The sequence below is a fragment of the Lemur catta genome, chromosome 5 (genome assembly GCF_020740605.2).
Source record: "Lemur catta isolate mLemCat1 chromosome 5, mLemCat1.pri, whole genome shotgun sequence".
NCBI classification, from domain to species: domain Eukaryota; kingdom Metazoa; phylum Chordata; class Mammalia; order Primates; family Lemuridae; genus Lemur; species Lemur catta.
In genome coordinates this window covers 102,621,942-102,637,698 of record NC_059132.1, presented here as the reverse complement: position 1 = coordinate 102,637,698, position 15,757 = coordinate 102,621,942, and the positions used below count along the sequence as shown (strand labels likewise).

Genomic DNA, 15,757 nt, shown 5'->3' with positions numbered 1-15,757 from the left:
ATTAGAAAACTGTATTTTTCAAATTCTCTCTTACTAGGGCTTGATTAATCCTTACTGTCTCATGTAGGCGGTTCTCTAGAAGTTTGACAAATTAACAGGATATATTCCATCCTTGGTTAGATTTAAGAGATTCAACATTTTATAGATTTGACTTTCATCTCTTTTGATATAAGACTAATTGAGTCTCTATTTTAGACACCAGCATTATTACGGTTACTCAAATACGTTTTTAAAAAATCCCTGAATAATGCTAAACAAATTCTAACTGCTACACAAATAATTTAGCAGTAATAGTGTTACTCTACCCTCAACTGATCTTCATCTGCTATTAAGACATGACAGGAAATATGGGGCCTGATAAAATTCGGAGTCAGGAAAACAAAGTTCCTATTCCAGTCAAAGAAACTCTCCAGATTATTTAAAAATCTTCATTTTTTGTGGTAGGGATTTTCCTTGAAGAAAACAACTTCCTCAGACTTGAGGGGTGTGCTGCCAAGGCTGACTGCGGAGGCAGGCAGGATGGCATGGCAGCTCTTGTTAGGGTCGGGGTCAGAGGGCCACGCACAGAGCACCTGCCGCTGCTGAGAGCAGACCTGCACCCCCTTCTGCACCAGCCAGGGCTGGGGCGTCCAGAGCACAGACAGTTCCGTTCACTGACAAGCCAGGGGTCAGGACTCAAGAGCTCCTGGCCTTTTGGGATGAAAAGGTGGGAACCATCACCTTCTATCCTTTCTACGGGGTTCCCCCTGCAATTAACAATTGACATGAAATGGGGTACCCAAGTTCAAGGTTAACCTGTGCATCTTAAAAAACAACTCAATGTTAATTTACAAGATATTCCATTTCCACTCTGATGACAAAGCTTTTTGTCATTACTTCTTGAAATGGGGCCTGAGTATTCTTACTTCTGGAGCCCTATCGGTGCAGAGTCGCTAAACCTGGGCACACCTCTCAGGGCACGGGCACTCGCTGCCAGCGGAGGCCTGATGGAAACTTCCGCTGCGGGGTGGGGCACGACTCACTCCCCTAACAGATCCATTTAAGGAACTGTCTCACGGCTTCTGGAACTAAAATGGAATTTCAACTACTTGTTTCTTAATTATTGAAAGATGTCCTGACAGGGCCTCATATGTCACTGCCAGCCTCCAGAGCACCTCTCCTTCAAGTCAATAATTTAATAGAAGAGCCTCTAAATTCAAGCCCCTCAGCCCACCCCTCCCCCAAGAGGTTATAAAGTGGCCACGATTACGGCTACCCCCAGGTCTAAAGCAAACATTGCTGGAATGTGGTCCCCAACAATGCCACTCATCTACCCTTTCTCTACCACATCTGGTTTCCAGATCTGTGAAGTAGCAACCTGGTTAATGACCAGGGTTTTCACGTGAAATACAGGTGGAGGTGGGAAGGGAGAGCCAACGTGGAAATCAACAGATGCATCAGCTCTCCAAGGTGACCACGAAATGGGCACAGTCGGCCGGGCTGCTCTGCTCAGCCCTGCGCCCGCCCCCTCCCCAGAGCCCGGCCCAGCCAGAGGAGCAGCCCTTCATACTACTGGGCTGCAGCAGGGAGAGAAAACAGTTAAAACTTCCAGAGTTTTCCATGTATGGTTTGGTAAGTTCTAGTTGCAAACACTGCCTGCGGGCGCTCAAAGAGCTGGATGCCAGGCCACAGGTAGCAGGGGGTCCCGTCCCTGCAGAGCTCCCGCCAGCCGGGCCGGAGGTACCCAAGCACGGAAACAACCAGACCGAGCGCAGCCGCGAGCACTAGAAAACGACTACCGAGGAAGTGCTGAGAAAATTCAGACAATGAGGGGTTAAATGCACTGCTCAAAGGTAGAAGGGGAATTGAATCTTCAGATAATGTTATTTCTGTAGAAAAATGTATTTGGATTACGAATGCCTTTTCAGAACAAAGGGGTTTAAACCCCGGGATTTGTCTACACAAAGACACCCTCCCCTTCCCATCTCAGAGGGTCACGTGAGGGGCAACGGAGGGACATGGTTGGAAAAGCTCTGTGAACTAGAGAGACCTATGCAAATGCAGCCTTTGGACCAGCAGTCAGGGCGGACAGCCTCAACCCTAGCTGGTCCTCGGATGATGACGGGAACGGGGTCTTCCTGCACAGAGATGACAGGTGACAGCACTGCTGCCTCACCTGAGTGCGTCCCCACCAATCAACAACGCGTGCCCCCAGCCCTGCCCTACACACAGCTAGAGGCCTTTCTACTCAGAAGATAGAGGAACTGAGGCCTCCGCCACGTCCCACTCAAGAGCCAACACAGTGAAGTTCATGTGTGCAGAGAAAGCCAGCCCCATGCCTGGAAAATGTCTGGAATCTTCCCTGTGCCCAGAGAAAAGGTCTCTGCTAGAAGAAAACAATGGCAACAAGGAATTCTGGCCAGGCCTGGGAAGAAGGGATGAGGAAGCCATGCTCCACGTGGACACCGGCCCCAGGATGCCCCATCCCCAGGCCACCAGCGTGAACTCCTGTCTCCACTCCTGGAACCGTGCAGCCCCAGTTCTTGGGGCCACCGCCAGCTCTGCCTGTCCCCTAAGCTTCCCTCCTTACCACGTCCACTCAGCCACCTCCTCACACGGTGCCCCCCCCCACTAGTTTGATGACTTTAGGCCTCTTCTTAAGCCCCAGCCCCCTGTCATGTGACATGGAGAGAAAACTGCCTCACCCAGAACCACTGCAAGACTTTGATCAGGCCCACCTGATAAATGCTGGCGCTTCCCGCTCTCTGTCCAGCTTTGGCCGGAGACCAGGCAGTCCCGGGCTGCCCGGCCGAGCCTGCCTACAGAACATCCATTGCCTTCTCTCTCCCACTCTGTCTCCCATCCTCTGCCCCCTTGCTCACCGCCTCTTGCTAGAGCTGCTGGCAGCAGCGCAGAGCACCCAGGGGAGCCACTTAGCCCCAATGGTAGTGCTCAGGGCTAAAGAGATTTCTGACTGTGGGGTTCCCATTATTGATAATAAAGCCCCCAGAACTCTAATTACACTGCTTGCCTATGTGCTAAGGGCACACAATCAGGTCAGGAGGAGGAGGGTAGGGAAATAGCTGCATTTCGTCCATGGGTAAGCCATGCCCAACTCCCTTCCCACTGTTCATGTGAAATACGTGTGCGAAGCCTAAAATGTATTAAAAAAGCACCAAATAGACACAGAACACTAATCATCAGTTGACAGTATTATAATGCAAATGTACATTATAAAGCTTAAAAGCTTCCTCCTTGTGTTAATAGTTCTTAAAGGGTGAACCAGGACTGAGCACTGGAAGAGGAGTCAGGACATGAGTGCTCTAATTAATCCCAGCTCCGCACTGCCCGCCTCGGGCAACGCACTGATCCTGTTTCAGCCTGCAGAAAGTGGGGATTAACCACCCGAACCCCGGGTTCTCAGATAAGATGCAGAGCCTGCCACTGCCCTACATTCCTAGGACGCTGCTCCCTGGCAGCCCCTCTCCCACCTCCAGCAATCCTCCTCCTGCCTCCCAGCACCCAGGCTGCTCCTGCTCTCTCGGCTCAGCCACAGCTCCATGGAAATGCGGTCATTTACCACACCCACGGCCACCGTCACCAGCCTGTGTGTGCTGTCAGCGCCACTTAGTCCTTCCCGTTACCAACCAGTGTGCTTGGGGCCGTCCCCACACATCCTCCAACACCCTGCCTCTCTCCCTTCCTGGATTTCTCCCCACTCATATGCCCACCTTCCTCTATCTCTCTCTCTCTCTCTCTCTCTCTCTCTCTCTCTCTCTCTCTCGACTATTCCCATCAGCAAATGTCTACCACAAAGAAGAAAAAAACCAAAACCTAGGTTCTCCCATCTTACAAACAACCTAAACCTTTCTCTTGGCCCCATCTCAGTTCGAGCCACCACCCCAGCCTTCTGCTCTCTTCACAGCCACACATCTCAAAACTGCATCTAAATAATGCTGTCCCCATTTCCTCACTTCCTGTTCTTCCTTCACCTGGCTCCACCCCGGCTTCCAACCCCACCGCTCCCCTGAAACCGCTCCTGCCAATGTCAGCAACAACCTCCATGTTGCTGAGCCCCACGGACAGTTTTAACCTTAGACCTCGCCTCTGGCACAGATCATACCCCTTCTACAAACACGGCTCCGGGTGCTCCCTGAGGACACCTTCTTCCCAGGCCCTTCCTCCTGCGCCCAGCTTCTAAACACTGAAGCGTCAGGGATCAGGCCAGGGCCTTCCCCTCCTGCCTCTGCACACACGCCTTGACCCTCCACCCACGTCCACGGCATTCCAGCATCCAAACGTCAAACATACCTGTACTGACGTCGCCAGCCTGGATTTCTCCCCACTCATATGCCCACCTGACGCCTTTACTGGGAACTCTCACAGGCAGCTCAAACTACAAGTGTCCAAATCTTCCTTGATCTTCCCCAAACCTCCAAACCTCGCTTCTCCTTTAATCTCCTCCACCTCAGTGTGCCCATCTGGCTGCTGTGGCCAGAACTGTTCGGGGGAGTCAGTCTCCCTCTCCCAGCCTAAGCCACCCCACCCTCCTGATGCCACCCCCAAAAGATACCTTATATCCAGCCACGTCCCCCCAACCCCAGCACCCCCACCCTGGGAGGCCCCTCAGCCACCTACCTGAAGGCCTCATGGTTGCTGTCCCTGTTTCCACTCTTGTCTGGAACAATCCAGTTCACACACACAACCTGTTCTAGTCTTCTTGGACTATTCTTAACAAAATACTGTAAACCAGTAGCTTCTAAACAATAGAAATTTATTTCTTACAGTTCTAGAGGCTGGGAAGTCCAAGATCAAGGTGATGGCTTATTACATTGTAAAAGGGGCAAACCAGCCCCCTGAGGCCCCTTTTATGAGGGCACTAGTCCCATTCATGAGGCCTAAGAACCTTCAGGCCCCACCTCCTAATGCCATTACCTTGGGGTTAGGATTTCAACATGAATTTTGGGAGGACACAAACATTCTGTCCATAGCACAACAAAAGCAATCTTTTAGATCCAAACTCCTGAACCTACAAGGCCCTCAACCACACCCTGCCACTCCACCCCTTACCCACTAGGCTTGACCCGACGTCTTTTCTTGCAGTCACTGCAAGCACTTTCCCATCCAAGGGCCTTCACCCAAGCAATCTCTCTGCTTGGAATGCTCTTCTCACCCCAGCACCACTCACGCATCCTAACCTGATGGTACCCATCTACTCCTTAAAAGGCACTTATTGTTTCAGAAAGGAATATTTAATAATATCTGCTTATTTCACTAAGCCTTCCTCCTCCACAATTAGTCTGCAAACTCCTTGAAAACAGAGACCAGACCATGTACATTTTGTTTACTAGGAAAGAGTGCCTGGCATATAATAGATGCCCTAGAAGTATCTACTGAATGAATGAATGACTGTGTGTGAAAGTGCTCTGAAAAAAATCCTACACTTTATAAAATAAAGTTATAATTTTTTTTTTTTTTTTTTGAGATAGGGTCTTGCTCTATCGCCCCAGCTAAAATGCAGTGGCATCATCATAGCTCACTGCAACCTCCAACTCCTGGGCTCAAGCCTACTGAGTAGCTGGAACTACAGTTACGTGCCCCCACACCCGGCTAATTTTTCTATTTTTAGTAGAGATGGGGTCTCACTCTTGCTCAGGCTGGTCTTAAACTCCTGACCTTGAGTGATCCTCCTGCCTCAGCCTCCCAAAGTGCTAGGATTATAGGCATGAGCCACTGCGCCCGGGCAATAGGCATAATTTTTAAAAAGAAAGCAATACTACTCAAGAGAACACCCCCATTCCCAGTAGACAACTCAAACTGGTGAAAGAATAGATGACTCACTGGTATTTATTTCAATTCCTAAAAAAGTGATAACTCGATCACAGAAGGAAAAAAACGACAAAGAGGAATTCTGCTTCCCTTTATTCACCTAAACTCAAAATTAATGGCATTTTGAACAAAGTCTTCTAATTGCAGAATTAAAAAATTCATGCTCAGTTATCATAGTCAATATTTTAAATTTGCTATGGCATCTATCATTTGAAAGAAGCACAGAGATAAAAGTTACACCTCCACTAATCGGCTGGCACCAACCCTTCAGAAGCACCAGCAGAGAAGAGCGTGCATTCGCTCACATTCCAACTCCCTTGCTTTCGCCAACGTCCCGTGTTTATCACAGGATCTCCAATACCAGGCAAGTGTCTATGTTTCAATACACACTGTCACATTGACTGGTTCACAAAAGGGTTTCTAAAGTCCTTTCTTTCTATTTGTCTTAAAATAACCTCATCTCCAAAGAGTTGTGTGTGTCTGATGCATTCATATATTCTCTTTCACTTGGACACAGGATCTTTTTCTTTATTGCTGTTATCCAAACTTTTTTCATCCACTGTCTTTTAATCTTCATGTTCGTGGGATAACATACAGTTTTCAACCACCCTCTCCCATTTATTCACACTGTCTCTATCTGGTTTACATTCAGCCTAAAACCGCGGCAGATTTTAATCACTGAAAGGGAGGGAAGGAATGAAGCCTGTTTCTATCTATTAACTTGCCGGTATGTACGTATACACATTCTCCTGTCACTGACGCCAACAGCTTTTTACGGCTCTGTAGCTTTGACTGAGATGCTTTCAGAACTCCGTAAACAGAGAAATAGACACTAATCTAATCTAATCAAAGCTATATTATGTATATTTTTACTCAATATTCAAGAACTGAAGGAGTCCGCAGTAATCATTTATTTCATAAAGATACTGAGAAATAAATGCCAAGTGACATATCTACCAGCCTCACAATCACTGGGTATAAACACACCAGACCTGGAACCCAGACGCTGCCCATAATGTGGTCACTGTCGTTCTAAGCATCGTGGGGGTCTGCTTAGCTAATAATGCATGTTACAGACATGCATATCCTTATCCAAACAATAGTCCTCAGAAAGCAAAAGTAAAAAGCAATATAAACCTTTGCAAAAATCTCTAGGAACCAGGTTTTACTGAATATTTCTGGGAACAAACAATATATACATATTCTATTTTAATGTATCAGTACTAACAACGTTTATGAAAGGGAAATTCTTGATGGAAAAAAACTCAAAATAAAACCATAGTGATTCAGACCAATTTCAGAGAAGATCAGTAAAAATCGGCACAACTGACACAAAGCAGATCAGCAGAATAAAGACGATGAGTCATCATTTTCAGGTGCCCACTGTAACCACACTGAGCTTACCAAACCTAAAGAATTAAAGTTACATTCATCACTAGGAATGTCCATTTGCATTCAGATCATTAATGTGCTCAAATACTTAACACAACTGTTTTCTACGGTAGGTTGAATTCCACCCTGAAATTTTATGGACCCTATTCATTTTTCAACAAAACCTTTATTTTGAGAGATTACAGCACAAAGATAACCTTCAGCCTACTTCTGATCACCAACTTCGGAACCACCACCTTAAATTCAGTTTTTATTTCAAACTTCTATGAGGTGAACTAACGTGAAAATCACTTTTATAAAAAGCAGACATATGTGTGTTTTTCGTGGGTAAGTTTGATCCCCAGAGATGAGCATTTTAGCTTTTCCTGCATCTGCTCTTCAGAATGAGAGGTTATTTTGTTACTATACATCCCTTGTAGGTATTCATATTGAAATAGTAATTTCTAGTGCTTTAAAAATAATTAGCCCTGCATCTATAAAAATACACACATAAAAATCAAATAAATTAACAAGAAAATCATGATTTATTCTTTTCTGAAGACTGTTTATACACAATCATGCCTTAAAATGAAATATTCTTATATCAAGCTGGTTAATTTTAGGGGGCAGGAAAAGACTTACACATACACTGTTGCGTTCCTCTGTTTATCTAAAACACCACACAATCAAACCTGAGTTTGCCCTCAATTCATAAAAATAATCTACTTAATTTCTTTTCTGTACAATTGCTCAAAGGTTTTCCATTGACTATATGAGTTGTTTTGTCCAAAAGTCCCTAATTAAACCTGCTGTCAGGCCACAACGACTAGATGGCCAGGCAGGGGAAGAATGGCAGGTAGCTATAAGTGAAATTAAATTCTGCAGGAAAAGAAACAGCAAGTCATCAAATCCATGGGGCTGCCTAACAAAACCAGAAAGCATTCAATTTCAACTGGCTGAAAGAACAAATTTGATCTTAATTACTAAGAAGCTCTCACAAGTTGTGAGGAAGTCAAAGCTTAAGAAGGATCAGCCTCCTAACTTCTTGATAAATTAGTTTCTCAAGACTAACCTTTTGGATGCCAAAGAAATATATCACATGCATGGCAGTCAGGAAAATGTCAGTGTTCAAGGGGCTAAGGTAAATGGCTCAGTAATCACAAAAATGACATCTATGCGTGCTTAACAATATGCTAAGTCTGAAAAATAAAGATGAAATTTAAATACAGAATTTAAAGAAGCACTGCCCCATGCTGGCAATAGGGTTTAAAGCTGCCGTGCTAAACTCTCCTGCCTTAATAATTCCAAGGTTTTCAGTATTTTCCTTCTCAGCATTATATCCTTTTTAGGGTATTCCTGTAGATATAGGAACTGACTCTGGTAAGAGCCCCATGTCTCCATTTCTGCCCAAGGCCCTGAGAGTGCACTGGGCACTCCTGGGGAGTCAAGACTCTGTGGTCCCTTCCATGATGCAGCAGGCGAAGAAGTGTGGTTCCTTGATCCCCCTGGATGGGAGGAGCGGGCTGAGCACAGAGGCGCTCACACACAAGGCCCCGTGCGACCTGAGCCAGCAGGCCATGCCGGGCAGCTTGGTGAGGAAGCCAGCATTACTAAAACTTCCCTCAAGAGTAACCATGGGAAGAAGTTAATTCTCCAACCCTCCAGTCTGTAAACTATATCATCAAAATTGGTTACAAAAACCCAAGGAAAGAGTGATATCTGAATTACCAAGAGTATTTTACCTCCATTTTATAAAATTGGTATTTTGATTAAATGTGCTTCACTGTAATGAATTTCACAAAGAGAAAGGAACTAAAAATGTCAACTGAATACTTCATCACAGGTGTAGCAACCCACCCCCTCATAAAAATAAAAACCTTCCAAAGTTTTTTAATATAGTAAATTAGGTAAATCTGCTGCTTCCTCGTTTTTTAATTGTCATTCATCTGAAAACGTTCTCAGTATAATAACACTGCCTTTTTCCTGCCACTTAATGTTACTGACATCATCCTGTCTTTTGGATTTTTCAGGAAAAGGATGAAATAAAAAGCAGTTTCTTTAGCAGAGGGAATTTTCATTTTCCATATTAATACTACATTATAATCAAATAGTTTCATGAAGTTTTGATCCCAAAGCTGGAAGAACAAAAACACCCTTTAAAAATATCTCTCTAGAGACACGGCCCAGAAAAGGCTCTGTCTTCCTATTACATTACAAGCAGTCTGTTCCCTCCCCTCCACAAAGTGTCAATCAAGACTAATGACTTCCAACTTCCAGAATTAATAAAGTAGAATTAAGTTGTACGTTATTGGTAAATTCAAATTTACACAGTTCTCCAGCTCCCTGTCTTAGTCACCTGGGGCTGCTATAACTAAGTCCCACAGACTGGGTGGCTTATGAACAACAGAATTGCTCTCTCACAGTTCTGGAGGTTGGGAAATCAGGGTGCCAGCACGGCCAGGTTCTGGGGAGCACCCTCTTCAGGGTTGCAGACTGCCATCTTCTCCTTGCATCCTCTCACAGTGGGAAGACTGAGGGAGCTCGCTGGGGTACCTTTCATAGGGGCACTAATCCCATCCATGAGGGCTCCACCCTCAGGGCTTACTTACCTCCCACAGGCCCTACCTCTAAATGCCATCACACTGGGAATAGGGTTCCAACATATGAATTTGGGGAAGACAAAAACATTTATCCCGCTGCAGTCCCCTTGGAAGAAGTCTTAGTCATGTGCATGTGGCTTTCTGTCTAATATTCAGCACAGCCACTACTCCCCAAGCTCCCTGCTTTGAGTCACTCCATCTGAGCCTCAGTCTAATCAACTGCAAAATGAGATGATCAACACTTCAGAACAGCTGAACTCCAGGGCCCCACAGCAGAGATACAGAGTCAGGTAGCACAAAGAGCACTGACCTTGGAATTAGGAGACATCACCCTGCATGTGTGGCATTACAGAAGTTACTTGAAGGGGTAGGCTTAGATCCTACGGGCATAGAACCTTGAGGCTACTGAGGCATTCCAAGGTGTGAAAGCATGTCTGAAGTTGGATAAATACCATGTCTAGCACATGTATAAACTTTTCCCAAACACCCATAAATGCTCTTTGATTAATAAAGTTCAGATTAATGTAAAGTATTACTGATATGAAGTTGGTTTTGTCATCATGGAGTTTCTTACTCAAAAGATACTAAGAGTTTAGCGTTATGTAGGGGTCCTAGAAGGTTTTTTTGACTTTAAAAAAGAGTCCCATATATTCAAAAGAGTTAAAAATCATTAGCCTAGAACTCTAGATCATCTCTAAAGCTCCTTTACAGGGATTAACACATAACCTACGAATCTATCCTCCCTGGTGCAGCAGCTCAGTCACCATTAACGTAGATGAGAAAAGAAAGAGTTAAGCTACCCAACTCCAGACAGTATCACTTTATCTTTTAAAATTAATTTTTGAAATCTTAATACCGAAAGAAAAAAAAAGGACTCTGCATTTTAGTCAATTATCACCAAACATTTCTATTACATTCCAGGCAATCCAAACATCTACTTCTCAGTGGCCTGTAGAGCCTTGAAAATACTAGAATGAGTGTACAGTTTACACGCAGTCATCGTTATTTAGACTTAAAGCCCATCGTTACTAGTATTATGGTGGTAGTAATGCTAAATGCCTTTTAAAAACCATTTAGTACCTTCTATAACTTTTATGGCACATCAAATTACAAGCTTACTCTTGTGAAAGAAAACTGTCTACATTCTAACATGGCTACGTATAAAATGAATAATTGATAAAGGCAGGGAGCTTTGCAAACCTGGAAGTACCATAAACAATGACGCAGACGGACACCCAGTGCCCAGAAACTCAGCAACTATTCAATAAAAAGCAATCAGTGAAGTTGGACAAATGCTCATGTAGGGCTTTTTTCTTAATTCCTTCTGGAAAGGGGCTCTGAAAGGTATTTTCCCCAACTTGAAAAAAAGGCAGTGTCTCATAACCAACCAACCAGCTACCTGAGAAGTTACGGAGCACTGGGAAGTCCCGGCGGGGGGGGGGGGGGGGGGGGGGGTGCGGTGGTGTTGCATGTGTACTGCAAAGCTCTGGCTTCCAGGTCACTGCTACAAATCTGCCCGGGGCTCCTGGTGACTGAAGAAGGCCCAGGTCCAGCTAGGAGAGCCACTCAGTGACCACTGAGGACCCCTCTACACTGACCCACCCACTGGTATCTTTTGCAACCAGCCTGAGAATGACAGACTAACATCTAACAATTCCTCCACATCAGAGTGCAGTACAAGGACCAATATTTCACTGTCATGACCTGGTGAAATATTGACTGTGGCAGTCATACATTTCAATGCAGATCTTCAACATACAGACTCGCACTTTCACCAGTGTTATGGGACATTGAACTGCACCGTGAAAACTTATCTTTGCGTGGACCTAAAAACAACTAATCGTTTCCTTTCTTTCTCACCATCGAAAGCTTACAGATTCAAAATCGAGATGAAATAAACTTCCCTGGATAGGTCAGCACATATTCACATTGCTCACCGCCACTAGCTGTAAAGCAGGGCTGAGAGACAGGCTCACACGCCCCCAGCTCTGACCCCTCCCCCACTCCTACAAGGGCGAAGTTAGACCGACACCTGACTATCAGTCCGCCTCGTCACCCAGCTATTCTTCACAGCCTGGGGACCCTGAGTGCCGGCAGGCCTTCCCACCCTCCGGCCCCAGTCCCTCCTCTCCCCCAGGTTCCCTTGTCCTTATTCTTTCAAATGTGGAGGAACTGCCCCTCAGCCGTTTAAAAAGAAATTTATGGGGCTTATTTAACATGATTAAGGTCCAGGAACATTACTGAAAATATATAAATGAGATTAAATGTAGACTAGGAATTCTTCATGAGAAAAACCCAGAGGAAACCTGCTAGGAAAGAGTCAACCAAGAAGAAAGGTCTTACATCATGGCTTGAACTTGGCTTCCTGAAGGCACAATCTTTCCCATTTGAATGGCCTTAATGTACTTTACTTCCAGCAGAGCCAGTCTATTCATTTTTAGACATAAAATACAGGGCTTAACATTAAGAAAAATCAGCAACCAAGTAAGTGCAGCCCAATTTGCCTCTTTAATGGCATTAGTTGCATATTCTCCACAGAAAAAAAGGAAGAGTGAAGCTGTGGCTTGTCCCTCCCGGACAGCCTCCGAAGGGATTTTTGCCCTGAGCCCCAGACAGGCAACACATTCTAAGAAGCACCCTTCACCAATTTCAAGAGGAAAATCCAGAGATGGCAAAGCCAAAGGTTTTTGATGCCACACTTCTGGCCTGGCCACAGCCTGCTGTGGGACCGCAGAGTCCCTGGAACTGGAGGAGGCACCTGCCTCATCCCTCTCTTGACGTGTAGCTCTACTCACAGTTTGATCCCACCCTCCAGAGATGAGCTGGAGTGAGACACCCTCACTGGGCCCGGGGCTGAATGACGCCTGCTTCTCACCAGAGCAAAGCCCCGGCCAGCACTTGCTTAGCTGACCCTGCTTCCAAGTAGTAAAGAAATAAGCTGCAGAGCCACCACGCACATCCCTTGGCCATCAGCAATGCTCTGGTGTCACGCCGGCTGGCAGGCTGCCAATGATGCCTGCCAGGCCCACCACAGGCCAACAGAGCCCTGGACCTCAGCGCCAGGCTGTGACCATTGCCATGCTTCCACTCGTGGCTCTCTCTGGAACTTAAGGGGACAGGAAATCGGGGTAGTTCAATGGGTCATTTTTTCTCTCTCGCTGTTGATGACTGAAAAAGAGAGAGGATGCCTTCTGACCAACTTCCTTAATTAAGCCCTCTCCAGGCTACGTCACCAAGCAGAACGGAACAGGAAAGCATGCCCTACCGTACGGGTATTTGGTATCCAGCTTATTCTCTGCTGTCCTCCTCCACGGCAACAGGTCATCGCTGCACCCATTTGGCATTCCATTGTACCCGATCCCGACAATCTTGTTTTCTGCATTCACGATGCAGGCTCCGACCTAGAGGGAAATATTCCCAAAGGCCTCGTGACTGCAAGTGGATGGTCTGCCACTGGGGAGGCAGTAAATGAAACCAGAGAGACTACAGGGCTCAAAACACACACACAGCTGCTGCAGGTGCCGAGAGCTCTCTGACTCCTTGCCTGTTTTCCATGGCAGCTCCCACAAGCCAAAGAAAGCGCACCTCCAGCCCCAGAGGGGAATAAGAGGCAGTTAACAAAACACGAGACAATTTACCCTGTCACAGGAGAATGTAAGCATGTAGGCATGCAGCACAAAAAGCAGCAGATTTACTCTGCATTTTGAAGTTGACAGGTTGAGTTTCCCCTTTCTGTAATTTGCTCATTCATGTGCATCTCATTATATGTGAGTATTCAAACATTCTCCTGTGAAATTCACTTACCTGGGAATTTGGATCTTTGCTTCTCTGTGCTGATAAGAAGGCCACTGCCATAAAATACTCGGGCCACTCCAAATAGTCATCCCGTTTTTTGCAGGAAGCTTCACTCATGTTGGGTCTGGAAGAAAAAAACCCGACAAAACAGCAGTTGAGAAAAGCATTTTGGTAAATCTGCTTTCCAGTTCGACCCAACCACACTGAAACTTTGGATCTCTACACAGAGGCAACTTCAGCTACATTTATAAACAGAAACCACAAAGCATGGGCCCTAGACAGTCTCTGGTCTTAAGAAAAATATTAAGAAATTTATGAAACTTTAAGAAATTTTGATTTGGTACCCATAACTTCACATTCTCAAATATTTCATCTATTTACTGCTTTTGCATACGATGTTTTTCAAGTAACTCTACATGCCTGGCCTACAAATTGGTCTCTCCTTCCCCTCTCTTTCCCCTACAAAACAGAGTCAGCAAAGGAGGGAAGAAAGAGGAAAAGAGACATTTATTGATCCTCTAATAGATTCCAGACACTTAAAGTTTATACACATCACCTCACTTGAGCCTCACTCCTAGCTAAGGCAGACAATAACATCCCATCTTACAGACCCAGAGAACTTAGGGACCTTGTCCTAAATCACACAGGATTATTTATTATCCATGCCAGTTGGATTCTAAAGAAAGCAAGCATCTGAAGCCATCCCAACTCTGACATTAACCAGATAATTTGTTCCTTTCCTTTCCCTTTTGTTTCCCCAGATGGGACAGAAGGTATCAACTCTTGTGTACTGAATTAAATGGGGAGAGACTAGGAAAAGTGCCAAGTGCTGCTACTACTAAGGCACTACAAAGGGCAAGTGGGAGAGCACACGAAGGGGCCCTAGAACTTCAGGTAAGGAGATCTTTTCAAAAGGAATGAAACCAGGGCAAGGAAGGAGGCCAACACAAGAACTGGGTAGACATCACTCAGAAATCCTGAGAAAGGCTAGACAACCGGTCTAAAGGAGGTGAGAATTTCCCAAAACTTCTGCTTCAAGAAGACTAGCATGCAGTGAACCAGTAGGTACTGGGAACCATGGTTACCCACTGATTATGTCGCCCAAATTCTGGGAAACCTGTAACCCTCTTAATGGGAAGAGACAGAAGCTGGATAGACTGGTTTCCCGCAGGCTTCACGGTCAGCATCATGCCTGCAGGGTGCTAGATTAGCAACTATTAAATAGCAGGGCGAGGGAGGGAGGGGCATGGGCAGGAGGGGACGGGAACACATTCGTCCACTGGGCGCTTTACCTAAGCGTGGTCTGACGCCCACTGGAGCCCGGTGAGGGCTGAACCCAGCTGCAGAGACAGACAGGGAACTGAGGCTCAGATACAACCATTGCAGGAAGACACACCTAGTCACAGGCCCGGGCGAAGTCCGCGCCCCTCGCACTCCGTCAACTCCGATCGAGGGCCTACACCCCGCCCCCCACCCGCACGCGGACGCAGCCGTGGCCTGCGACCTCCCGACTCCCGGCGTCGCCTCGCTCAGCCACCCCGGGGGGCCCGGCTCACGGAGGCCGCGGCGCGCGGTGAAATCCACCCCGGCGTGGCCGCGAGAGGCCCGCGCCCCGCCCCGGCCCCGCGTGGCCGGTGTCGCCCCCGGTCCCGGCCCCGACCCGAGAGCCGGGCGCCCCGCACCCCGCGTTCCGGGTTGTACCCGTGCACCTCCGGGCCCGCGGGCCTGCAGGCCGATGCCCGTCCCCGCCGGTCCCGCCGCCGCCGCGCCGGGGGAAGGAAGTCGGGGAGGAGGCGGGGCCGGAAGGGGGCCGCGGCCGGGCGGGCGCGAGGGCGAGGCGGGCGCGGTCAGCGGCCCGGCCCGGCCGAGCTCGGCGCGGCGCCCGCGCTCCCCCGGCCGCGGCTAGGCCCGGAGCTCCCGCCCCGCGCGGCGCAAGCGACCGGCGCTCGCGAACCCTGACTGCGTGGCCGTCTGTGGTGGTGGGGGGGTTGCTTTCCCGTCTGGATCTGCAGTCAGCTACTGAGAACTATTGCTATAAATTGGTGCCACGTGTGACTACAAGACGACCCAGAGAATCTAGTTTCGTGAAACCGAAAGGGGCAGGAAGTGAGACGTGGCTCTGATCTCTGGAATGAGCCCGCCGTGTGGCCGCGTCCTCGCAGGGCTGGCGGCCGCTGGCGGCT

At 47.2% G+C, this 15,757-nt stretch overlaps 1 protein-coding gene across 7 annotated transcripts in view; it reads right to left on the bottom strand.

The window, feature by feature from the left end:
• DCTD (dCMP deaminase) overlaps positions 1-15,330 on the bottom strand; it is a 56,728-nt gene extending 41,398 nt beyond the window's left edge. The window contains exons 1-3 of one of the 7 annotated variants that reach the window (XM_045552457.1): positions 15,276-15,330; positions 13,584-13,698; positions 13,045-13,180 (exon numbers count right to left, since the gene is read on the bottom strand). In XM_045552457.1, the coding sequence (XP_045408413.1) occupies positions 13,045-13,180; positions 13,584-13,691 (244 nt within the window). In that variant the 5' untranslated portion in view covers positions 13,692-13,698; positions 15,276-15,330. Of the gene's footprint in view, positions 1-13,044; positions 13,181-13,583; positions 13,699-14,866; positions 14,927-14,970; positions 15,114-15,256 lie in introns of those variants that run through there. The other 6 variants (XM_045552459.1, XM_045552460.1, XM_045552458.1 and 3 more) reach the window with 6 other exon arrangements.
• Positions 15,331-15,757: the final 427 nt, after the last annotated feature.